The 27325-nt window shown below is 37.0% G+C and overlaps 1 protein-coding gene across 1 annotated transcript in view; it reads right to left on the reverse strand.

The window, feature by feature from the left end:
- Window positions 1-664: 664 nt before the first annotated feature.
- The window catches only part of brinp3a.1 (bone morphogenetic protein/retinoic acid inducible neural-specific 3a, tandem duplicate 1), a 29312-nt gene continuing 2651 nt past the window's right edge, over window positions 665-27325 (reverse strand). Inside the window, 6 exon segments of the mRNA XM_057338851.1 lie at window positions 665-2429; window positions 6734-6956; window positions 8416-8652; window positions 9088-9193; window positions 18656-18840; window positions 19245-19432. Coding sequence (XP_057194834.1) covers window positions 1313-2429; window positions 6734-6956; window positions 8416-8652; window positions 9088-9193; window positions 18656-18840; window positions 19245-19432 — 2056 coding nt within the window. The 3' untranslated portion in view covers window positions 665-1312.

Below are 27325 nucleotides of genomic sequence, written 5' to 3' on the forward strand. Positions count from 1 at the left end.
ACTTTATCTCCAGATGTGACTGGTGTGTGTCCCAGTCGTTTTTCGGCATAATTTAGTAATCATATCCATGAACTGCACGTCTGGTAACTGCTTCCCATAATGCTGATTGGCTTGGCAGTTTTGTGGTCCCTTTAAATTGATGTTTTTGCAGAGCCCTTACTTGAGATATATCACAGCTGACCAATCAATAACTCATTTAGCTTTTTGTTATCTATTAAGGTGAAAAGGGTTGCTTAACTTTTCTCAGGGGCTGCAATTTCGCAATGTTTGTTCCCTAATGATATGGCTCGCTCCTTCTCAAAGTGATCCAAGGAGAAACGTTGAGGAACTAAATATTGAGTTTTTATTCCAAAAGAACAGCTGAATTAAACTGCTTCTGTATGGGTCTTTGTTTTTAGGACGTGACGCAAGAATCACTTCATAAACGTCCATCTCTGATTTTTATTCTAGGTCAAAATGAAATCTACCAAATCACATTTGCCTGCAAAATAGAAAGCGAAAAAATGTTTCCATTACTTGCAAGTTCCATATGAATTTATATATGTGCGCTCCAATGTATGTCTCAAGAGAGTTTATATTCTCGCTGTATAATTGAAGACTGTCATGAAAGAAGCTCTAAATAAAGCGAATGAATATTCAAATTAGGCACGCAGAAGTATTTACAGACGCCACATAAAAATGACTTTTATTTAGAGTAGAAACAAATTCATGTTCTATACATAATATGGACATTACCTTTGCAACTTGTCACAAATAATAGATTTTATAAAAATAAATGTACATGAAACCGAATATATAATAAGTTCCTTGTTTATGGTGTGACAGATCTTCCTCCTACATTCAAATCCCAACAAACAGCTTAAAAATAGTTTGAAGCTTCAATAAAACCATCTATTGTTAATTAGGATACTGATATTTTTGAGAGTTACAGTGTTGACAGACAGAATAAAAAGATTACGCAAGATTTGACTGACAGTGGATTTACTGCCTCTGTTACCATACAAAGAGAATGCGAAATGTTCAGATGCCAGATGTTCATGTGTTTTACGGACGGTTTATCAGAACTGGTGCTAAAGCTACAGTAATTTCGACAAAGTGACATCAAAATAAAATGAAGTCATCAAGGTGAGTTATTGTAAATCAGGTAAGAAAAGAAAAGGCAAAGTGTTGGTCCTTCTTTTAAAACAACCCAGACCATCAACACTGTATCCCATCAGCAGTCCGATGTTTTTCTTTCAAAAGAAAAAAAACAGATCATTTAACTACAGTTAATGAAAACACTACAAATATGCCGCCACCTTGCAGTGACTTATTAGCTACATAGTTTGGTAGTTTCGTATTCCATTGAGTTGGGCTGCTTGGCGCTGAAGGCCTGAAGAGCAGCCTGAATTCTGACCACATCTGTGGTAGAAAGTTTGAGCCGGTGGCGTAACAGACAGGAGAACAGATCCAAAGGCTGCTGGCCCGGCGGGGAGAGTCTGTTCACCCTGTCTCTGATCTCCAACAGCTGCAGCAGAGCCGAGTCCTGCGAGCCCTGCGTGTACGGGTAGTCCAGCTGCAGGATCAAGTCCTGGATGGCCTCTGGATCAAAGTGCATACTGTACCCAAACACTTGCATACTGTTGATTTTCATATAGCCAAGATTTCGGGAGGAGTCCATGTATTCGAATGGCTCAAAATGGGCGGTGCCGTTCCCCAGCGGCGACGCCAATTTGACACGGCTCCTCAGGTAAATGTGCACAGTCTCGAAAAAAGTTTTCCATTTGTTCCCCAAAGTCAGTGTCCAGTTATAACAGTCAAGCGGGATGTCTAATTTGGTCCTTTCCCAGTCAGGGTAACTGTTCTGGTCAATGGGCATGATCCAGCTTTCGGAATGACTACCTCCAAATGGGTTGATGTAGACCGACAGCATAGGTTCCAGGGTGCTGTTTTTTGTAAGGCATATCTGCAGGGAGATCCCCAGGAGCATGTGAACATGGCTGGACTTAAACTTGTTGCTCTTGAGCGTCAACAGCATCCTCTTCCTCCAGCTGGGATCGAACCAGTTGTTCAGTCTGACGTCATTGCTTATAAACATGGCGTGAATGCTGATTCGGCTGTCTTTCTTTTGCAGAAGGTAGCGCAGCTCCATGTCTTGGAGGTCCGTCTCAAAACCGATGTAGTTGTCCGTTGAATCTGGTATGGTGTTCCGACAGGTTCCTTGGCTCAGCATGTAGCCGGGATTGCAACTGGCACACCGGGAGCGGTTCTCTTAGGAGCAGGAGGCACAGTAAGGACCGTCACCCACGGAACACGGAATGGCGCCCTGACAGGACGGGTGCTCGTAGTGACAGGAGCAGGTCCGCGTTTCTTCCATGTAGGAGCCGATCTGATTGTTCTCACTGCAGTACATGATGGAGAGGATGTATCTCAGCCAATAGCCGAGAGGCCTACGATGAAGGAAGGAAGCAATGCGATAAGTCAGATTGCCTTGAAAGTTATAAATGGCATTGTACTTCATTATAGAATCAAGAGTGTGAAAATAAATACAATAGTTATTAAAGATGTCACTGGAATTAATCAAGCCGTAAGCTCATGGGAACGTGTTTTGTTTTGTTCATTCATCTCCACTAGCTTGCAGCCTAAAGCTATTAGTGAGCTTGTAAAGTCGAGGTGTGTATAATTACGTGACTTTTTTTAATAAAAGTACAGGATGCTTTTTATAAAACGCAATGCTTTCGCCATAATTCTAGATGATTTAAGCTAACTGGAAAACGTGGAAAAAAGCAAAACAACACTAGTAACTGAATTATTTCCAAATAATTACATCCATTTTGCAAGCATGACAAGCCCATCTTGCAAAAATTTACATAACATGCATATTCAGAACTAGAATGACTCTCTCCGCAGCCACTGGTAAATGAACCAAGTGGAGTGAATCGGCACGATCTGTCACATGGAGTCAAACTGTAAACATCAGCTAAAACGTACTTGTTTCCCACTTTCCATTCCACTTTGTTCCGAATGAAATAACAGGGTAAAAATTCAATTTACAAGTAAATGATGTGTAGCTATACCAGTTCACAAGCACCAAAAGTCTCTGAAATATTTCAATGTATTTAATACAATTATTAACGTGTACTCAAAATACTGGTTAACAATCATCGTGATTTGTTAACAAACTGGTTAACAAGTCATAACCCACCCAAAAGGTATAATGTTTGTGCATATTTTAGCTGTTTAATATCAGTACATTTTTTTATTATCCTCCCAACTGCCTTGTAGATAAATAACTCATTAAAGCCATTGCAACGCTTTAGCTGAGCATGCTAACACTTTCGCTTCAAAGCACAAAAATCTATTTCAGCAGTCTTTTGTTACGCTATCCACAAAGATAGCCGCTGATTTGCCACTCGCGCCGAGAAGAACAGTTTACCTTGGATTAAAACATAAGTGATGGCAACAGAATGTATAAATATTCATGGAACCGGGCTGCCTAAGAGACAGGCTGTATGCAGGTGGTTGGCAATGAAGTAAATCTCAGCAGCCTGTCAGCATATTACACTGACAGAGAAACGGAAATTCACACCAGAGACGAAACATGCTCATGCCAGTCTATTCCAAGGGAAAACAATTACTTGAGAATTTCCATATTTTTCGATCAGATGTTTTTCGCCGTCTAAAAATAATAACAGCTTGAACAAGCATTTTTGCTTTTGTTACAAAAATTACACCCATGAAGGAATGTGTATTTGGAATGTGGTCCTGTATATGGGTAGTTGACAAATAAATGTGTAAATGTGTCCTATTGTGTGACAGTGCAAATAAAAATAAAAATCTAGAATAGGAGAGATTTATATGAATTGTTATAATATATTATAAATATTAATATTAATAATATAATATTTTGTAGATTGTTTCCTACATTTTTGCTATGTCACACCATAGGACACATGTACAGTATATTTGTCAACTACCCATTGTTCTCAAAGTCAGGAACAGTATTTGATTCATTACATTTGTTTATGATTATTATTTATATTTTATGAAAAAATATTTTAGTTATAGTAAAGGACAAATTGTGTGCTGCTGTATATGCGAGCATGCAACAAATAAACCTTTACATATCAAACAAAGCTCAAACGTATGACATCGTCTTTCATGAATGAATTGATCAGACTTTATTTGTTGCAACTGCATGAAGAAAGAATGAAATAAGAACATCACACAAAAAAAGTGAAATTCAGAATAAACAAGAGTGAATGATGAAATGACCGTAAACAAAAAAGTAAAACAGGGACTCAAGAGCACACAAAAAAGACTTTTTTGCCTGGTGCAACTTGAATCACATTATCAAAGCAGAAGATAGATCAAGGAGCATGCCGGCATTGTTTTAATACCACGATTTTTGTCAATTCTAGCACAAAACTGCTGTTTCTTCCAAGGAACAAAACACAGAGGATTTTAAGATGCAATAATATTGTGATCTGTAAATAACATGTCTTTACAAAGTCAATATGAGTATAAATAAACAACAAACTTTCCACTACACCATGAAGCGTTATCATCGCTTTAGGTGTTGCATTCACTTCATCTGACTCAAATACCTTCCACTTGACTGCGTGGTTTGCATAATTCTCTTTCGCGCCCGGCCTTGACCCTCCACCATCTTCGAACACTCACTTTCAGTTGTGAACTTTCTCCATCCGTAACCCTTATCAAAGGCACTGCGTTATCATGTGATGGCAGAGTCCGTAAATTACCCGTTTCTGGTGTTGTCCATTAAAACACATCCTGCACTTTAGCCTATAGATGAGAAGATAAAACCTATTCATCCACTAACTCCTGAAATGATTAGATGGGATAGTCTCTATCATTTCAGAGCGGCTGGGACTTCAGCCAAGACACTAGACTTAACACAATTATGCCTGCCACAAATGCCCTCGGATATGGACTGAGCAGTGTGTTAAAGGCATTTCTTAATTAATTAGTTCAAAGGACATGCATTTGAAATCTCCTATTAGTCTCTCCGTTTGGAAAAAGATCAAGGAAAAAGATCCAGTGAAGCATGGCGACAGATGCTGCAACCCTTAAATTCCCAGTGAAATTAAAAATTACAATGCCTATTTTTTCATGAAATATTGCAGCGTTTATTGTAAATAGTGTATCAATGTGGGTCATTCTCTTTTTAAAAACCGTGTGCCCTCATAATCTTTAGTTAAAATCTGTAAATGCCCTTCCGTACTTTAATGACTATCCATCTTTAGTGACGTATGTTAGACGGCTTGGGCGGAGCATCCGTTAAAGGAGTAGTTCATTTACAAAATAAATTTTAATGATAATTTACTCACCCCCATGTCATCCAAGATGTTTTTGTATTTGTTTCTTTAGCCGAAAAGAAATTAAGGTTTTTGATGAAAACATTCCAGGATTTTTCTCAATATAGTGAACTTCAATGGACTCCAAACGGTTGAAGGTCAAAATTACAGTTTCAGTGCAGCTTCAAAGGGCTTTAAACGATACCAGAAACGATCGGTCATTTTGACCTTCAACCGTTTGGAGTCCATTGAAGTCCACTATGTGGAGAAAAATCCTGGAATGTTTTCATCAAAAACCTTAATTTCTTTTCGACTAAAGAAACAAATACATAAACATCTTGGATGACATGGGGGTGAGTAAATTATCATGAAAATTTATTTTGAAAATGAACTAATCGTTTAACTCCTCCCCTTTAACTGTCAGTCTGCTGCCAGTTCCATTTCAAAATGCAACGGCTGTTTTTATACATCAAATCGCAGAAAAAGACGAAAGCCAACCCACAATTTTTTCTCATTCAAAATTCCATTTCACTCGGAAATGCATCGAAATACGGAAGTAAAACGATCGCAACTTCTGGTTCACGGGGACTTTTTACTGTTTTTAGGAATCTACTGCATATTTACGTTTAAAAGTTTAGTATACTGTTTAAAGAGACATTTAACCTACAATATTCAAAAAATTCTCTCATTATTTATTCACCTTCATTCACTCAAAACATGTATATGGCTCTTTCTTCTTTGTAACACAAAACAATATATATGTCTCAGTGGTTTTGTGTCCATAAAGTCAATGGAGACCAGTGTTGTTTGACAACCTGCATTCTTCAAAATATCTTCTTTTGTGTTCCGCATAAAAATGAAAGTCATACACAGGTTTAGAACAACATGAGAGTGCAAATTCTAAGCAAATGGAGAAGATGCTAAAAGTTGCTATACTTTGAAGATTCTAAAATATAACATCATTTTGATTTACTTTGTATTTATTTAAACGCAACATAATTCCCATAGTTACATTTGTGTCATTCTATAGTTAAAATTATTTTTTTATATTTTTGTATTATTCTAAAATGTAGAAAAAACAAAAATAAGTGACCTTAAAGTTTTGAACAGTAGTGAACGTTGTGATCTTTTGTAGAAAGAATCAAAATGCGATTCTGTCAAAAACATCCCTGCAACCCTCAATCTTTTAGGCAATCCATGACAACTAACTTTTTACTTACAGTAACATATTTGACAGATGCTTTTATCAAAAGCAACGTACAACGGCTTCAAAGTTTACATTCATCTGTTTTTGTTGTCCTCAGGTGTCAAACATATTACTTTGGCTTGGCTAGCACCCCGCTCTACCAGCAGATCTGCAGAAACCTACCATTTACTTAATAATAAATATACACTTTTTCATGCATTACTCACTAGGAAGACGGTACATGTCATACCTCTCTCTGGGCACGGATATTTTGGGTTGAGTTCGACACCTTTTGCTGAGTTTGAAGAGTTTGCTGACGATCCGCTGTGCTTTGCCGAGCAGCTGTTGAGTGCTAGTTTCCAACAGTTGAAAGCGTTGCTGAACACCAGGGTCCATCTTCCAGACGTACTGCACAGCAGATGTGTTCAGAGCATAGGATGTTGGTAATCTTCTCACAAAATTTTGAAACTCCTCTAGAAAGTAGACAAGTGTTAAGAATAAATGACTTGAATCGAAATGCTTGAATTGAAATAAGTCATGTTTCATAAAACGAGTCAACAGTGAAACTGTGGTTAGAAGGGAGCAGGTGGAACGTTATTTTTATTCCTTTTGATGAAAATTGAAATTTGTCCCGTGTGATTGAACACTGAAGGCAGGGACAGCTGGGTTTTTTCGGTGAATTGCTAAACCCTTTCTAGGACGGTTTGACTTTACCGACAAAAACATATATTAAAGGGATAATTCACCTAGAAATGAAAATTCTGTCATCATTTACTCACCTTCAAGTTGTTTCAAACCTTTAAATTTCAGTGTTCTGTTGAACACATAAGAAGATATTTTGAAGAATGTTTGTAACCAAACAGTTCTGGGGCACCATTGACTACTGTAGTAAGAAAAAAACTATGCTGGCCAATAGTGCCCCGGTTACCCACATTCTTCAAAATATCTTTATTTGTGAGAACACTCAAATTTATACAGGTTTGAAACAACTTGAGGGTGAGTAAATGATGACGGAATTTTCAAGTTCAGACGTAAAGAAAAGCAGGATGATCTTGGCCGCACAAATGTCTTTCAGGGGAGGGAAGTTCATTTTCATCCGTTGCTGGAAAAATCGATAGCCGTGTTACGCCACCGAATGCTCGAATCAATGCTCCCTAACATCCAATAAGAAATGATCTCAGCGCCTATAATTAACAACACAGATCCTCATCATAACCTGACAATTCCAGTCTGCACACATTTTCCATGCCATCAGACATTAGGTAATTGAAAATATTAAAATTTCCATTTTTAGAAATCCATTGATCTCTACGAGGCACCACATTTTTTTTGTTTGATTACCAATTTGAGCACCAAACCAAAATCCTTACAGCCCCAAATGAACAGAGACTGTCTATTAGATCATCTCACTCCAGCAGATGATTGTTGTTTATTTATTTGGTTTACAGTCATTAGGCAGAGGTTTCCACTCCCTGCTGTTACTGCAGGAGGTAGATCTCCAACATGGCCGTGATGCGCTCAAAAACCTGCTCAGTTTTGGCTCCATGCCTAGCTCAGGGACGAATAAAGCTGCCAAGTCCAAAATGCAGCTTTACCACAATGACAATGACACTAGATCCCAGGAAGCACTTCCCACCATTTCCTTGTCAGGCATCAGAAGTAACAAGGTGACAATCACTGTTTATTGTCGACCCATTATGTGTCAGGGATATTCACCGATCTTACCAGCGTGATGGAAATAACTCGATGCTGGCACGCCACGACGCTTTGTTGAATTAGTAAAATTTACAGACCCCAGTTACCTCAGACTAACAAAACAACTTTTTTTAAACTTTAGGTATAACTCTCTAAAAGTGACTGTACCAGAAAAGCAGGGTAGCAGATTAGAGGAAGATTTATTTATCTCAGCGGAATGAAATTGCAGAATCTTACCAGACTCTTGAAATTCTTGGTTGGCTTGCGTCCAGGATTCTCTGATAAGTTTCATGCTGTCCTGCATGGCCTTCAGGTCTTCACTGGGACAGTTGCACTGGGGATAATCTGCACTACATTTGCACCAGCAGTCATTTTCTCTGCACACAAACTCTCCCTCCGAGTGGCAGCCGATATAGCTGAGAGCTGCCTCTATAAAACGGCCCCTTAGGTACTCAGGCAGAATGACCTGCAGCCCTAAAATAATACAAAAATGCTTTATAATATACAAAAAAATTAGAAAAAAATTATAATATCAAAAAATTGCAGTTTAAAATAATTTAACAACTTTACTTGGAATGAATTGTGTACTTTCTACCATTGGTCAGCCAAACAGATAATCCCACCCCATTAGTGATCTGTATACTTATACAGAAGCTTTCTCAACATTTTAAGATAAGATTTAAAAAATTTTTATTTTTTACACGCAATAAATTATTTTAATTTATTGAATTTCATAAAAAACCTTAAAAGGATATCTTAGCGGAACACAAGTATGCTTTTATAACACAAAAGATGGCTGTGGAAAATTCCTGTAAACATGCCGCTGCCTATCAAGGTAAAATAACTAAATTAAAAGAGTGACAACAACATTAGAAAGTCTGGGACATGGATGATTTATGAATATGCTACCTTGTAGATGAATCTTGTTTTCAGGACTCTGAACCAAAACTGAACTGACGGAATCGAGGTTGTCATAGTTACTGCATCCAAGAGGGCCTGTCCTTGTTTCGGTCACCTTAAGGGAAGACAAGAGCAGGCACATGACAATACTCCGTGCAAAACAAAAGCTGAGATTACACTGAGGCGATTAAATATGCAGAAAAAGCAGATGACTGCCCTGTGAAATCAAAGCAGGAAAATATTTATCCTGTGCTGCTACAAGCCCACAAACAGACAGACATGCAGTTTAAACAAGTCTACACAGGACTGACATTGGAATATGTAATATTATAAAAACAAAATACAAATAATAATGTACACCACTGTTTAAAAAGCTCAGAGGATTTTTTATCATTCAGAACTCAGAAGACATTGAGTTCTGGGTATCATTTTGGTTTTTGATGTTTCGCTACAATTCCTTTCATAAAACAAATTCATAAATTAAATAAACACACAAAAATAAACCTAGACGACGTGCTTTTTCATAAACCAATGATGTGGTTTTGTAAGAATGTGGTGAAACGTCAAATGACTTATTCTTGAGTCATTGTCTTATAATAAAACCACAGAGGAGACATTACTCCTCTATCAAGATTATCTGTGGTCCTTTTCTCAGAAGAAAAGTCTGGAAAACCAAAGACTTCCTCTAATTGCTTTGCATAATGTCATTGCTGTCTAAGATAAATAATTAAAATTGAAAGAAAAAGTATTTGTGAATATTTTTCCCCTGTGGGATTGTTGGTCCAGACTAATGTTTTGGTTTTACTGTTATGCAGGAGCATTACTGTTATTGAGATAGCTATCATTTGTAACAAACTCTCTAGTGAGTGTTCAATTGTTGTAATGTAGTGAAAGGCAATATTTCACATTGAAAGTAATCTGCTTTCACTCTAAGTACTAAATGTAACGGTAGCCACAGTGAAGGTTAATGGAGCCGTTGTAGAAGTAAATGACTGAATGCAACTTGAATTCACAATCAATTTAGTAAACATCACAACGGGTATTTTAAAACCAACAAAGACAAAAGCTACTACAGAAAATCAAAAGGTATATACTGAAGTGTTCGCAAAAAATATCAAATTACAATTTACTGAACACTGTGCCTTTAAGATAAATGAATCCAACATCCTTAAAAAAAGTGAACGTAGTAAAAATCTCAGCTAAAACCTCGCTGACAAAACCATATCTCTGTGATCTTTGTTCCCATCCAAGAGCTGCACAGTCGCAGCTCAATCATTCCTGACAAAAGCTTGATTTGAAGTCACTGTATATCAAGGCTCTTCTGACACATGGGACCATACACACACCGCCTGTGGGCAAATATATCTCCCGACCTGTCACTTACAAATTGTTTTCTGTTCTACATTGTCTTCTTTAATATTTCCCCAGCGAGAGAATAAAAGTACTGTATTTGTAGATGAATGGAGAGTCAAGATTTTAGCCATGCGAAGTAAGACGAACTTTTCCTCTTTGTTAGAACTACTTAGAGGATCACTGGATAATCTGTGACGTGGATAAAATTAGACGAGAATCTTCCTAGCAGAATGCAGTTGTTGTCAAGGATCTGAACCCTAGAAAATGACTGAGGACCTGGACAAGCCAGGGAAGCATTTCTAATGTGTTACACAAGCCGCAAATACCCATTATCGAGAGCTGCTTTACTTAATTTCCACTCAATGTGTTGAAATAACTTTCAGGCGAGCTAGAGGATCGGGAGGAAAACTACGGGTTCAGCAAACCCACCGCTGGCATTTCCATTTCTCTTATTGATGCGTCTACGCAATTAATTAAAATCCAAGGAGCCTCTACAGGGATCAGCAGATTAATTTCTAACAAAGACAGATGTCCGACGTACAGGGAAAATTGACCGAATGCAAGTATAAAGACGGCGTTTTCCATGCATAGCAATGAGCCGGTATGCAACAAGGGCCCGATGGAGCAGAGCATGTGTGGAACCTGAGCATTTTTTTTGTGAAAGAGAGAAAAATGGAATTGCTGTAGCTGGTGTATATGGAAAATCTGTATTTACCTGAGTATGCACTATGCGGCGGTCATTACAGATGCTGTGGGGAACTAACGCCATGTGAACTTAAACTGTGTCTTTTTATATTATCTGCATGTTTTGTTTTTGCTGACTGCATTAGAACTTTCAACAGCAGGCATTAATGAGATCAGGAACTGGTATTAGGGTCGCTTCCAATGTGGCTGAGTATATGGGATGCATTAAGGGAAACGAGTCATTTGTGGCATGTAACTTTCAGTCTCAATCACACTGAAGTTCATAAGACCCCTCTATCTTTATTAAGGATCATCTGACGCTTAGACTCCCTGATGTGTCATTTTGTACATAGTTATGCCATTTTTAAATCTCTTATTCCCATATTACATCTACTACAATCATTGCACGGAAAATATCATATGAACACATAAGGGATAGATGTACAGTTAACTGATTGTAAAATGAACCCCAAAATGGTGATCAGGACATAAAAACAAAAACTATAGATAATGTCATGATGCAGAGGAGCTATTGCTGGAATATGCATTGCCAAAGTGCTAATATGGCTATTCTGGCAAGGAAAGTCCTGCCATTCATCCAATCAAATCGCGCCAATCATCCAATCAAAAAGAGCCATTCATCGTTAAAAACTTGCCAAGCTTTCCACAGTCGATGGAGCAACCTGGAAAAGGTGTTTTTAGAGCAATTTCAGCTTAAGAAACACATTCTTTGGTAAGGTTTAATTGTTGATTGCAAATGTGTTGTTTTATTGCAAATTTGGCCGCAGACTGCAATTACTTTCCTTAAGGAGATAGTTCACCCAAAAATGAAAATTCTGTCATGAATTACTCACCCTCTAGTTGTTCCAAACCTGTATATATTTTTTTGTTTGGTTGAACACAAAGACAGTTCTGAGCAGGGGCGTTGCCAGGGGTGGAAGGACTAGGGGGCTTAGCCCCCTGAGAACATTTACATTTATGCGTTGCCAGCCATATTTATCAGAAGCGACTTACAGTGCATTTAGTCTATACAGTACATGTCTTTTATCAGTATGTATGTTCCCTAGGAAAGAACCCGTGACTTTTGAGTTGCTAGCGCAATGCTCTACCAATTTAACTGTACAGGAACATGAGGAGAGTATAACTGATTCATCCCCAACCCCTTTTTACTACTTTTTATGAAAAAAAAAGTTATGTAAATGGTATACCAATATAGTAGACATTCAGTTATATCATATAGGTGTCTGGTTTCACACAAACTATATGCCTAATAACTGACAATGACATTCTGAGAATCCTACAGCCGATGAATAAATGTGTACTTCAGATTACTCAAAAGATCCTGGAAAAAATTAGCACTTAGGCTATTTTACAAGAACATCACTTACACTCCTCCACCTACAGTAGGTTTGAGCAAGATTCTCAGTCATTAGAGATGACCTGAAGCTTGTATAGACTCAGCCTTTTAAACCTGGTCCACAAGAGCAGTGCAATACACTGCAAAGAGACTTAAAATGATCTGAACACAAAATTATCTTGCCAGCATATTGGCTTGAGCATATAACATATGATAGTGTCTATGTCCTCATTATCATACATGTCTCCAGTAATCAAATACCCTCGATATTTTACATTTAACACTGGCAGATAAAAATACGAAAAATTCAGGCACTTATCCCTTTTCGTCCTAATTTCATGGCAACACTTTATTATTTTATTGCGCATCATATTTTACCACATATTTAAAACATATACATTCAGTAGATATTGGCAGCCAGCACTACTTGTAGCAAATCATTTGCATACACAAGATGGTTCATTGGTAAGCATACAGCCAGCTTAACAACATCTTAGTTGTCCAAGAAAGACATTCATGTACACAATAAAACGTAAGCCTAATCCCCACTGTACTCCATGACAAAGCTTAGAATTTAGAAATAAGTAGTTAATTTTGCACTTCAGCTGTATAACTCATCAGCTCTTGAATGACGTTTGTTGAAACAGTGACACCTGCTGGTCGGATCAGGTACTGTTTAACAACACGACAACTAGCGTTTCAGAGCTGCTTTTAATTGTGTAAAATAATGCTAACCACAACCTATGTCATGAAAACATTTTAGAAGTCGAAATAATACATTTATTTATTTTTTGAAGTGAAACGTTTTCAATCTTCGAAAAGATGAGGGTTTTTTGGCAAAACATAACTGGTCCCCAAAGCCACCCACTCGCAACGGCAGTGGTTATGAGGCACCATTGACAACCATAGTAGGAAACATTTTTGTGTAGATTTTGGCTCTGTTGAACACAAAAGAAGACATTTTGAGGAATTTATGAAAGCAAACTGTTCTGGGGCACATTTGACTACCATTTTAATTTTTCCTACTATGGTTTTCAATGGTGCCTCAGAACTGTCGGTTGCTAACATTCTTCCAAATATCTTTCTTTGTGTTCAACTGAACAAAGACATTTATACAGGTTTGTAACAGCTAGAGGGTGAGTCATTTATGACAGACTTTTTATTTTAGGGTTAACTGTGCCTTTAAAGGGACCCTCCGCTGAAAAACGAAAATTCTGTCATGAATTACACACCCTCAAGTCGTCCGTCAACCTTAGGACCTCCGTTTATCTTCCGAATGCAAATTAAGATAGTTTTGAAGAGGTCTGGGAGCCTTTTGACTCCTCCATAGACTGCAACGCAACCAAACTTCAAAGCGCTGAAAGTGAGTAAAGATTTGTGGGGGTGTGGTTACACGAGGCGATTCAGGCAGGTCTGTGTGAGCATTCGCTTTTAGATAGAATGCATCTTTTGTTCCGACACTTTAATTTTTGCAATTTTACATGTCTAGTACATGCATGGGCAACTTATAACACACCAAAGACACAGAAAAACACGTATTCGCACCATATGACCCCTTCAAGATGCCACAATCAAGTATTCCGAAGACTCGTTCAATAAGAACACTTAAGCCTTGCTTTTTAAATTCTAAATACACAATTATCAGCCATCCATTGCATATCTCAACGCAGTAAATGAGAAAAAAGACAGTTTTGTAATTCCCACCTGTGATTAATCCAACAAAATCTGTGGAAAATGTCACAGAGCGGGCCTGTGTAGCTACGCATTTCAATAATAATGGATTTTAAGATTCCTATCCGAGCTTGTTTAATACACGAGAACTTTCATTAATGTTTCCAGGTTTGGCACTTAGTATAAAATAGCTTTTTACAAAGACCCAAGTAGAATGAAACCTGTATTTCATCAATTGGTATTAGCCAATATGCATTTTTCTATTTGCATACAGGCTGTTTTTACATCACGCTGAAACAATTTTTAGAGAATTTTAAGCAGTTTTTGCAAAAGTGCCTTTCCAGTGGCTTAACGCAGCCCCCCGTGTCAGCTATAGGGGAAAGCTTATCATTGGAGGAAAGTGTGCATTAGAATGGAATTATCATCCTCTCTACAGAAAATGGGACTTTATTGAAAGCAGCAGGGAATCCTAGTGCTGGTTAATGCTCTCGGCTTGTGAAATCTTAGAATGAAACACAAAGGGCATGTTCTTTGGAAAAGTGCTTTATCTGTGCGCATTAGCTGCGAGTTCTTTTTGATTTCTAGGCGTTCTCTTCTCCCAGCTGGATTCGTAAGTTCTCGCTCTGGTTTATGGCAGTTAAGAGGAAGAGGCCGGGGGAGGTGTGGAGGTGCTGGCAGAGTTTTCATGCCTCCCAGCCTGTGCTCTAGATGCTTGACTGATGACCCAGGCAAACGTCAAAGTGCTACCCATGGCAAATTGCCCAACTCTTTCTCGTCTCATAATCTTTTATAAAGTTTTCCACAGTTCATGCGTTTCTGACACAGAGTCAGCTATAACATTCAAAGAATGCGTTTTATTCCATAAAAGAGAAGGCGGCACATTTGAGTATAATGTATATAGGCAAATAAAACAGTTGAATAATAATGAAAATTCTGTCATTGTTTACTCACCTTCTTGTCGTTTCAAACCTGAATGATTTTCTTTGTTCCAAAGAACACTAAAGAAGATATTTTGAAGAATGTTGGTAACCTAACAATGCCTATTCACAATTCACTTCTAATGTATGGACACAAAACCAATAAAGGTCAATGGGTACCGCTGGTTTGGTTACCAACGTTTTTCAAAATATCTTCTTTTGTGCAGAAGAAAGAAAGTCACGCAGGTTTGAAATGACAAGAGGGTGAGTAAATGATGACAGAATTTTCATCACATTTTTTTTTTTTATGTGGTAAAGTGTTATATAGCATTAATATTTGTTTTAATTGGAATTACCGAAATAGATAAACATGTTTATTAGAAAGGGGCGTCCAAATACTTTCGTACATATACTGTTTTAATAAGTCCTTGAACCATTGTCTAGTGTTCATGCAAACCGCTTAAGAGTTATAAGTTCTGGCCACTTACCATATTGGCTTCACCTTGAGAAATCTTTTGCGATTGTTGAAGGCAACGTATCTTTACATCATGCAGTCAGGCATTAAAATGCATCCGACCGCTTCAACTGTCCAGACAATTCGAAACATGCCCTGATTGTTATAAACCTCAGCTCGCACTCCTTTCTCCTGTAAATCAAATTTAAATGCTGTGATTGATGTTAACTGGCACTTTGTGCATTTCCTGTCCACCATCCCGCCTCACCGTGGAGGTTAAAGATCCATTTATTATTGGCGGTGTAGAAAATCCTCCTCATAAGTCTCTTATTCATTAGGGCCTGACACCTCACTTATATTCAAAATGGCTGACAAATGGGCCGGGTTCTCAAAGAAATTATTGAAATGGAAGAGATCATTCATCTCACGGAGGCATAATTCTACCAGCACCTCAGACTTATTTATTTGATATATTCTCTTCAAAACCCTCCCCCAAGTGAACAGCTCTTCCATTTGGGCAGACCGCTCTCTTTGAGCCGATGTTGCATGTTTAATACAGACCAATTCGGTACAGAGAGCCTTTGTATGCGCATCTGTCTTCATCCGCGAGAGATAAAAATCCATGGGCTGAATTACAGACTGCTGATGCTGAGAATATTTCACATCAATCACCAGAAACACGGGCAAATAAAAGCATCTTAAGGACCTCCGTCTACTCGTTTCCATCGAGATGGCTCACAAGCTCTTAGACTAAGATACTTGCTGTCAGGATATGTTGCGTCTTGCTCTTTGTACCTACAAATCAACTGCAATTACGTCGACTAAGATTTGCACATTTATTTTTCAATCAAACAAACCATTAAAACCCTACAATGACACTTTGGGTCAATTAGAAGATAATTGCAAATACATCCATCTTGTTCACCAACCACCCACAATTCCAAACGTAACCAGGCATTACATCCACTAAAATAGCCTTGTGTTGTGTTGCACTTGAAAATTAAATGACTTTCATTTTTTTAAGCCCAAGCATGCCTATTTACAATCAGGGGTATTTGCCTGTACTGTTTAAGTGACAAGTAAAAATTGCTACCTGCAGAACACCTGCGAATCTCCATTTGTGTCTTGTGCAGAGGCCAGTTAACTCATTTAACGCAGAGTATTTGGGTTACTGTTTCGAGCACAGTCACTAACCTGACACACATTACTTGCTACGGGTAACTTGCTGTGGATTATGATGTATGATGTGTCATACGGCATTTGGTTAAAGCTGAATATGTGTCTAAAAAGTGCCTTCTAACCACAAAACAACTGTACAGCCGTAGAAAATAAGATACCACTTCAAAATTATTTTTAGTTTTTCTGAATATACTATTTAGAGGTACGTGTTTAAGTAAAATGATCATTTTTGTTTCGTTCTGTGAACTAGTGAACTAATTTCTTCCAAATTCCAAATTAAATTGTTGTTTTATATTTGCATTTATTTGCAGAAAAGTGAAACGGGACACACTGGTCAAAATAACAAACAAGATGTAATGTTTGCAGATCTTGAATGCTGCAAAGAAAACAAGTTCATATTTGTGTTTAAACAACACAATGCTAATGTTTTTATGTGTATTTTAGGATCAGTTCGAAAATGAATATTTAACTTTCATGCGTTTTTTTCATTCTCCATGCTGCGTTCACACCAAATGGAAATTAAGCATTTAATTTGCGAGTAAATTACAAACAAAGTAAATGCAAAGACGCGAATAGACGCGGACTTACACGGGGCGGCGCAGATGACGCGAAACGGAACTTGCGCGAAGGGCGTGATTGATGCACGTTTTCGTGGCAATCGCGTTGTTCGCACAAGTTGAAAATTTCAACTCAAGTGAGAAATTTGCGCAAAGAGCTCATTGACACCTACTGTTTGACACGTCCGAATGCATTAAGACACTCCCGTCGAGCAATGTTTTTGCGCAAAGAGCGAGGATCGCGATGCTTCGCATTTGGTGTGAACACAGCATCAGCCTTCCACATTGCTGTTGGGTGACTTTACGTTATAAGTTTGATTCTGTGAAAGTCGCTCAAGAGTTCCATGGCTAATTTTAACACCATGAACATTCTCAAGTAGAGTAAGAATTTCACGATTTGCAAGGCCCTGTCTGAAATATTGCTCTATGTGTCTAAAATCCGTGAATCACCACAATGCTGATCAAGCAGACTGCACATAAAACATAAGGACATACGATCAAAAGCACATAGCAGCATAGCAGACATGTGCATGTGCAGATTAAGCCAATATAACGAGAAAGTCAGTATGAGAAAGTTTCTCAAAATAATGATTTAGTAAGTCAAAATTTAGACTCAGTATCTGATTTTTATGAGATAGTTTCTCATTATTATGAGATACTAAGTCATTATTATGAGTTAGTTTCTCATTATTATGAGTTATTAAGTCAAAATTTTGACTTAGTTTCTCATTATTATGAGTTACTAAGTCATTATTATGAGATACTAACTCATTATTATGAGTTAGTTTCTTATTATTATGAGATAGTAAGTCATTATTATGAGATACTAAGTCATTATTACGAGTTACTAAGTCATTATTATGAGTTACTAAATCGAAATTTTGACTTAGTTTATCATTATTTTGAGATACTTAAGTCATTATTATGAGAAAGTTTCTCATTATTATGAGTTACTATGTCGAAATTTCGACTTAGTTTCTCATTATTATGAGATACTAAGTCTAATAATGAGATACTAAGTCATTATTATGAGTTACTAAGTCGAAATTTTGACTTAGTTTATCATTATTTTGAGATACTAAGTCATAATAATGACTTATAAAATCTAAAAAAAATCCAAACCCTGGCGGAAACGGGCTTCCATACAATACAAATCTGTTTTCTAAAAGTGTAAAATGTGACAAAAAGCCTCAAATCAAAGTAAACTTCATTCACTCAACCTAACATACACAATCCAATCTGAAGGCTAAAAGGCAGTGGCTGTCTCACATTTAACCCAGCTTCTCTGTATCTCCCAAAGATGGAGCTGCAAAACAATGGAAACAGCCAAGCTCCTTTCCAAAAATAAGCACTCAAACGCGGGGTCAGGTCCCCAGGTCTGTGCGCATCTAGGCCACAGGGTTACCTTGATGGCAGTGGAGGCAATCTGGAGGTGGTGTAGTTTTCTCAGAGTGCTCTCTCTGTCTATGAAGTAGGAGGCAGCCAGCTGGTGAAGGGTCTCCAGAGTGACGGCCGTGCCATTTGAGTCAGTCAGGTCTGCCGTGCGGCTCAGCCTCCTCTTGTCCACAAATATAGTCAAAGCCTCCTCACCTGCAATGGGGGCAAGGCATCATAACAAGGTGAGGAAAGATTAGAAAAACGAGAGCTCTGTTTGTTATGTTTGATTATATAACCTAACTTTATAAATATACATGACCTACAGTATTTATCTGCTTACCATTGTATAATGCAGTAGCTTATATTATTATTCAAATAAATTATTTTAGAATACATTTTCACATGATATAGTCTAATAAACCATTTAATACTTTAAACTCAAAGCTGCCTGTTAATATTCAATGCATGTTTTAGCACATTTCTCTTAAATCATGAATCGTCAGACTGCCATTTTAAGACACCAAGATGCAGCAAAGATTCGCAAGTCTTTCTCTCTCCTAGCATCTATTATGGAAATGACATTCTGTTTAAATGATCAGGCACCTCTACTCAAGTACCTCCAAGTGTAGCTGTAAGCAGAAAGTGCGTGCCATATTTTCTGATGATGTTCTCAGTAATGGCACCGAGGGTGGGTCTGCGGCCCAGCTGCCTGATGGTCTGCATGAACTCTGGATCGAGGGGTAGAGCCACGCCATTGTCCTCTCTCTCCAGAGCCAGGCTGTTCACCTTCCAGCGCCCAAACTCTCTGCAAGGTCACACACACAGACACCCTATTTGGAAACGTCCTTCATTTCAGCCACAATGGGAACAGGAGGGTGAGAATCATTTTTTCATCCGCTGAAAGAATTTGTTCATTGTCTGGTCCGGTGTGAATTGCTGTGGCAGTAGTTACACAAACAAGAAGAATTTATGATGCAAAACATGATTTTTATATTTTTACAAAAATGTATATATATTTTATTTTACATAAATATGATGTAACTCATAATAGTTACCGGAATTAAATCAAAAGCATGAAAGGAGCATTAGTAAATGACAGAATTCATATTTTTGGTGAACTGTTCCTTTAAGTTACAGCCTCTATGAACTTCTACTTAAAAGGACAAAAGCATAACTTAAAGAGAGGTCTGAAAAACCTTCACGCAGCTTGAGTGCGCGAGGACGACGCACATTTCGCTAAGACCCGCTGAGGAGAAAACGCAATGAATGCATGACCCCCCTGCCTGCAATTCAAATCATTTTGTGCATCCACTTTATTTTTCCACAACGTTTCAACGTAAGCCCTGGCCTGCTGTAAAAACTGTTGTCCGCTGCATAATGGTGCAATCTGGGGTTATTTTGAATGACTACTGCATTGAAGCATGCCTGACTGGGAGTAATCAGGAACAATGGCCGGCTTCTTTCATGGATACAATGTAATAGGAGTCTGTTCGATGAGCACAGCTGGAATTTAGACTGAGAAAATCAAGCTGCCACTATCCGTTTAGTGAATCCCATTTACAGCAAAAGCTGCTCTGTACAATACAATAACATTTTTAACACCGTGAACCTCATTAGTAGTAATGAAAAGAAATAAAATGTTTATGGTTTATAATCAGGACCATGAGAATGCAAGTTACTATTTAATGTAATGATTGCAGAGCTTTGTGTTTAAAAGTTTATTAGTTAAAAAACAATATCTGCTACTTTGAAATGTTAGCTCTAAATTATACTTGCTCATTTATCGCTCTCTACAAATACAGTAAACTAAAACACATGGTTCTTATTTAACTTCTTATTAAGTTTAAGTTCATAACATTTTCTTATTACTATATCATGTCATTTACTATTATGCCTTTTGGATGCAGTTGTAAAATGTACAACATTATTTTCTACTTTCTACGCTTATTTGGCTACAAATATTCATATTTTGTAGTATGTGCTTTATAATGTTGAGCTGAATGTTTACTCTGTTTCAGATAATACAAAACACACATATACACATAAAAACAAACAAAGTATCTAATACTCATAACCAAAATCCAATGGTTATAACTCTCTGAACTCCAGCATCCCAGAGGTCCAAAGACTTTTGTTCTTTAGTAGAACTCAATCTGCATTTAAAATACATGACTTTAGGTTTTAGAGGGTTTTTTTCTATTTATTTTTAATGATACAAAATAGCATATATTTCTCATTTATTCTTTAGCAGATTTAATATATTTTCCTTAGAAGATGAGCATATATTTATTATATATATATATATCAATGAATTTTTAAATGAATTTAAATTCAGCACTTAAAATGTATTATTTGAAAGTAAATAGCACACATTTTTTATATTGCCTAATTATTCAATTACTGGTCAGCATTTCACTATCAATGCATAACATCTAGTATACACTAGACCAGGGGTTTTCAAACTGCCCTCCAGAAGATTTGCAAGGGGTCAATCTTGAAGAAAATTTCAGGAACGTTGCTACAGCACAAATACATTTGAATTGAAAGTGTCTCTCAGGGTTATACTGTATACATCCAGCAAGTGTAGCCAGCTATTAAGGTTTGCAAACAATATGTTGTCTTTATAATATTACATTTACTATTTATGTAACAAAGTTTCAATGTTTCCTTACACATAAAACACATAGATGGATATGTATTTTTAGAACGGGGGTCCGTCATAAAAGCTTCATCTTATTCCTGCACTAGACTACCCTAGTAAAAAAAAAATACATTTACCTGTGCAGAATGTACAGCTTAATAGTAAGCCTAAACTGTCTTTTAATGTCACTGTTATTAAGGATTGCATGATTTTTTGAATAAAATCTGTCTTTAAATGCAACATATTTAAAGTGTATTGGAAAAATACTGGCAATACATGTAGTTCCACTCTAGCACAATCAAATGAAGAGTTTGTTTCCAAAATGAGATAACCATGTTTTTTATTACGTTATCATGTTTTTATTGTGTTAATTAGCTGTATTTTTTTAGTTATTATGGCTTAAATCAAAACAAACCAACTGCAGTTTGATTGATATTAATTGGAATGCACAATAAAAAACATGATTTTTGAAAAATTCTAAAAACGGCGTTATCTCATTTTGGAATTAAACTCTTCAAATATACTTAAGTAAATCTTTAGCTGGACCTCAGCACTACGTCTGGACAATTAAAGTGCACCAAGTACAAAATTCGTTTTTTCAATTTAGCAGACTTTATCAATTTAGTATAGCAAAAATACAATTGCAGAATACTTTTTATGAAGTACATAAATGTTTAAATGTATTGCAGTATTCTTAGCATGAAATAAATGTATTTCAAATATATTTTAGTATATTTATTTTTCACTAGGGTAAATACAAGCAAATATTTAAGGCGCTTTGCAAGTGCTTTACATGGTCACTAGCTAACACTTCACTGTTTTAATCATTTAGCATAATTGATCTTCTTTGACCCATTTACCCATGCAATTATTCACTCAAAACAAACTAAGATTGTATATTGTATCCAATCTCTACAGGAGATTATAGCCTGTAAAGTCGAACTAATAAGGCTGACAATTATTGGCAGCATGAGTGAGAAACAGGAAAAACTGTGAGACAGCGAGAGACAAATGAAGGGAAGGAGAGAAGGAGAAAGAAGGGATGGTGAGAGAAAATATGATCGACATTGTGTCAGAGCACAAAATTCTTGACGGACAGCTATAGATGGAGCTGGAGGCTAATCCAGCCCTGAGCCCACGCTGGAGCCTCACAGCAGGAGAAGACATATTGAAGAACTACCTGCCAGGCTTCCCCACAGAGACCAATAGCTACATGGAGTCAACAGTGAGAACATGCTCCAGTGGAACGCTTCGAAGCCAAAGGGAGACCAACAGTCACTCAACAAGCAAATGAGACCAGCTCCTACTGCGCTATACATGAGACAATATTGTTTTTGAAATGGCCGCGTATGACTTTTATAAAATGATGTTTTACAAAACATTATGTCTCTGTAACTTAATGACACATAACCCCTTTTTGAAGAATTAATGATTTAACAATTTTAATGTTTTTAGTCCTACATTCAAATATGAAACGGTTTAGCTCTTCTTCTCATGATGCGATCTTTTTGTGGCATATTTCTTTTTTTCAACAGAGCTGTGTGCTCATATGCAGGCTTCGAGTTTGCTGTCATGTAAAATATATATATTTAAACTCTTCCATACTTCAATAAAAACCTCTTTGCAAAGCCGTCATTACTTTTGTGACAGGTTCACAAAACAATCCGCACTAAGTGTGCCCAAAAACTACAACGATTTGAACGTTTGCTTCTAACATGTCCGTTTCTTATCAATCAATTGGTGTCACACCGTGCAAACAAGAACAGTTATGCGGTCTAGAAAAGTTTTTTGTTATTTCTAGTTATTTCAGCTTAGTTGGTAGTGCATCACATTAGTACATATTTGTGGGTTCGATACCAAGGAAACACACATGCTGACAAAATGTATATCTTGAATGCACTGTAAATTGCATTTGGTGAGATATTTTCAAGAGAATTATTCTGAAGATATACAACTACAGAATATCATTAATAGCTAACATTGTTAAAAAATAATATTAATGTGCAGACACTACCAATAGGCAATTTCACTATTTTGTTACGTTTCATAATTAGAACAAAGCATAACTTGTTATGAAAACCACGACAGCAAGCAAAGCAGGTGTGTGAAGAGACATGGGAGTGTATGATTCTGTTCTTAAAAAGAATGCACAATATGGGGATCGTTTCGGAAAACAAATACTACACAAGGTATGTTTGTCGGACACAGACTCACCACTGACTTGCATATCAATTTCTAAATGTTATTTGAAATAAATTACACAAAAAAAATCCCTGTTTTTTGATATTTTCTCATTAAACTGGCTTTTTCTCAGGGTAATACTATCAAAAACCAGCTGTGTTTATATTTTGGCCCTAACTCGATTTTCAATTCATAACAAACCTGGGGAAAATTCAGATCAGGCTACACCTCATTAGTTGTGTTTATCAAACACATCTTCATGCTTACAATAATCTGATAGAAACATGCTCATTACCGCTCACCGCAGGAGTCATTTAGGACTTTGAAAAACTTTCCAGACTTAAAATTAGAGTTAATTGGTCAACAGAGGGCATTACCTATTTATTCAAAGCGTATTTTGTTCATATTGAAATATTGAGTCATCGGAGCCCATATCATCATCGCTCCTGTCAGTCGTGAGATACGACTTAACACAGATACCTCTGTATGCTTCCATTATTCAAATCCCATAAGGAAAGTCAAACAGCTCATCTCTCAGAGCCGAGCCCTCGCCCTGATAAACTGATCCAGGAAAACAATCTACCATAGCAATGATCGAGCAGCCAGTAGGTGTTTTGTCCTTGATTGTGTTTCCAATGCAAGTGCAAGCATCCTCTGGGGATGTGCATGTCTTCAAAAATAAATAATTAGACGATTAGCCGGGGCCTGACGCCCTTAGCCTGATATCTCTCTCTCTCGCTTTCTCTCTCCCGGCTTACGCTCTTTTATATAGGGTAAATTAGGGTAATCTGGGGCATTGGGTAATGTGGGACACCCATCCTCGGTTGTGTACATTTCTTGCTCTGTAGCGAGCAAATACAGTGAGTTTTATTTATTGGAATACAGTTATGGTGTGTCGATCACAGCAAATTGAAGACGTTGAAAGTGCAATGATACATGTCAGATTACTGTAATTCACCTGATGTATATGAACCAGCTTTGTTGCCATTTGCTGTGATTATGTTGTGGAATGACTGTAATTGTGAGATGGCAAAAGGAAAATTATAGTCTATAATATTATAGTATTCACACCCTCATATTCGGACATTGCTCAAATGGCAATGCTCAAAACAGCAAAAAGTATCTTGCTGGAAATTAAATAATAATTTAATCACCAACATTAATGCATTAATTTATTTTGATATGTTTCTGCAAAATGAAGGTCGACTGCGAAGCAATATTGTTACAAAAAAGTAAAAATGGCAGGTCAAACAGAAAATGTGTAAAACCATTCCTGTTACAATTCTTCTTTTTTGTTTTTAAAGGAACAGTTCACCCAAAAATAAAAATTGCGTCATCATTTACTCACCCTTGAGTTGTTCCAAATTTAAATTTCTTTGTTCCGATAGATATTTGGAAGAACGCTTGTAACCAAACAGTTCTGGCCACCATTGACTACCATAGGAGCAGTGTTGGGTAAGTTACTCTCAAAAAGTAATTAATTACTAGTTACTAATTACATATTCAATAGTGTAATTAGAGTACTGTACAAATTACTCTCTCCAAAAAGTATTTAGTTACTTATTACTACTTTCTATATCCTATATCAACCTTGATTAGTTAAGTGATTCAAGGGTAGGCATGAAAGGGCTCTTTTAATTCATTCAAATAAATAATATTAAACTACATAAAGTTCTCTTATTAACTGACCAAAGTATTACAAATGTGAGAATTATACATTAAAGCACAGATTTTAATGTTAGACTCTGAATTTTGTCAATTCCACTATTACACACACATATATTACACAAAGTATTTAGTTTAATTACATCAAAAGTAACTGTAATTAAATTACAGAAAAAATAAGAGTAATCCCTTACTTTACTTTTTCAAGGGTAAAGTAATTCAATTACAGTAACTAATTACTCAGTAACTAGTTACACCCAACACTGCATATGAGGAAAAATTACAATGGTAGTCAAAAGTTCCCCAGAACAGTTTGCTTTCGTACATTATTCAAAATATCTTCTTTTGTGTTTAACAGAACAAAAAAAAATGTTGGTAGTCAATGGTGGCCAAAAACTGTTTGGTTACAAGCATTCTTCTAAATATCCTTCTCTGTTCATCAGAACAAATACATTTATAAAGATTTGAGACAACTTGAGGGTGAGTAAATGATTAAATTTTTTTCATTTTTAGGTGAACTGTTCCTTTGATGTAAAATTCAGGATTTCCAATTTATTCCAATTATAAGTTTGAATTTTACACATCAGGAACATAATTACACATTGCATTAACACATCAATAGGTTACTGATTGTAAATATAAAATCACCACTCCTAATAACAACATATCTTATTACATGTCTATTTCAGAGCCAACTTGTTTTTTTAAGAAACCCCCACCCATCGATGTCAAATAAGGAGCAGAAAATTATTTGACCAAATTAATCTTGACATGTTTAATTGTTGAGGGAAAACAATCAAGAAGTGGTGTGGCAAAACACCCCTTTACATCCATGAATCGAACAAAAAAACTTCAAATAAGCCATACTGGAAGTCCTTCATGTGTTTATTTGAAATTCCACACCAGAGGATGCCACAGTCTTTGCTCTGGTTTGATTTCAGGGCTAGTGCTGAGATATTTGTTTGATAAGAGCAGTTCAAAGAATTTACAGTGAACCCAGCTGTCATCGTACCATCCGGTGCCCGGTACACGCATGAATGCATTCAGTTAAATATTCCACTAAAATAGCGCAAATAAGTGTCACTAATTATACACTCAATGGACTGAGGCTTTTATGGAAAATGTTCAGACATTATTGCCATTATGCTAAACACTTTCTCTCTATTACAAAAATGAAGAGGTTTGAGGCTAATAGCTGACCTTTAATGCTTCAGGCATTAAGACACTTATACATTTTAAAGAACACAATAACTTGCTTCGTTTTTAACAATATTTACCTTATAAAAAAAGATTACCTTCTGTTTACAGTTAAATTGACCCCATGCAGACTCGTACACTGAAATTATGACTTACTAATTAAGCAAACGATAATATCGCTCTGGCAGCATCATCAACATCATCTCATAAAGGCAGCCGTTAAACCTTTATAGCTCAATTCACTGTAACTCTCCTGCCTCGGTCTGGACACGATTCAAGAGATTTTTTATGTAAAAATATTAACGATACAAATGGCAAATAGCTTTGTCTGCGTACACGTTAGACAAATACAGCTCATCTGTTTTTATGGTGCAATAAAAATGCAGCTAGTTAGAATAAAATGCATTTACATTTCCTAATGCCTTTAAATCCAGTGATGGTATGAAAGTACACATGCTGTCAACTCGCATGTTTACACATCGACACACTCCAAAGCACAGGAAAACTTCAGTGTTTGCGTGGGAGAATTACTGCTTATCCTCATTGTGCCTCACACAGCCCCGGCTAAGTCGACAATTGCTGTCACCTTGTGCTCGGGGAGCTGTGCTATTAGCATCTCCGGGAAGAGCGGCAACACTTGTAAGCGAGCACGTATCTGCTCTGGCAGCCTTTTCCGCCGTCCGCCTCATCCGCCCGCCCTCCCTTGCAGAACCCTCCCATCACACACTTGTCAGGCAGCATATGTCTGATGTTTTATGAGATCCCTTTCAAGCATGTGACAGGAAGAATAGACACCACTAAGTCTTTACTGTACCCTTGGGCACCATTCAACCTTTGGAGGAAGGTAAATGGGTAGAATGAGAATGTAATATCTGACACAAATTTCCCTGCGATGCATGTTACAGCACACCTATCTGTATTACTACAAGCACTGAAAGCTCTGGCTTCATAAACACAGCGAACTGCTGGCATTGGAAATGTTGATGTTGTCCAAGTTTGCGGCAAGAAACTCAG

The sequence above is a fragment of the Triplophysa rosa genome, linkage group LG7, assembly GCF_024868665.1.
Source record: "Triplophysa rosa linkage group LG7, Trosa_1v2, whole genome shotgun sequence".
In the NCBI taxonomy this organism is placed as follows: Eukaryota; Metazoa; Chordata; class Actinopteri; order Cypriniformes; family Nemacheilidae; genus Triplophysa; species Triplophysa rosa.